Source organism: Penaeus monodon, chromosome 21 (genome assembly GCF_015228065.2).
Source record: "Penaeus monodon isolate SGIC_2016 chromosome 21, NSTDA_Pmon_1, whole genome shotgun sequence".
In the NCBI taxonomy this organism is placed as follows: Eukaryota; Metazoa; Arthropoda; class Malacostraca; order Decapoda; family Penaeidae; genus Penaeus; species Penaeus monodon.
Genome location: NC_051406.1, coordinates 20,869,066 through 20,869,286, shown reverse-complemented (window position 1 = coordinate 20,869,286; position 221 = coordinate 20,869,066). Strand labels below are relative to the sequence as shown.

At 34.4% G+C, this 221-nt stretch overlaps 1 protein-coding gene across 1 annotated transcript in view; it reads left to right on the top strand.

Moving 5' to 3' along the window:
* Positions 1-221, top strand: part of LOC119586334 (MMS19 nucleotide excision repair protein homolog) — a gene marked incomplete at its 5' end in the record, with an annotated part of 10,517 nt that overhangs the window by 3,821 nt on the left and 6,475 nt on the right. Inside the window, 1 exon segment of the mRNA XM_037935049.1 lies at positions 59-179. Coding sequence (XP_037790977.1) covers positions 59-179 — 121 coding nt within the window.

The window sequence follows — 221 nt, the reverse complement described above, 5'->3', positions numbered from 1 at the left end:
TATTCTTATTATCAACTCTGTAAATATGTGATGCCTAATTCTCTCTCCTTTTTGTCAGGTTTTCCCTCTTCTTATGGAACAGTTTGATAACAAAACTGAGGATACAGCTAGAAAAAATACCATTACCATTTTGGCAAAGTTCCTAGAGCAGGGAGCAAAATACCCATCACTAAAAGAAGGTATGATTACTTTCTTAGGGAGATTGTTTGAAAGTGTATTAG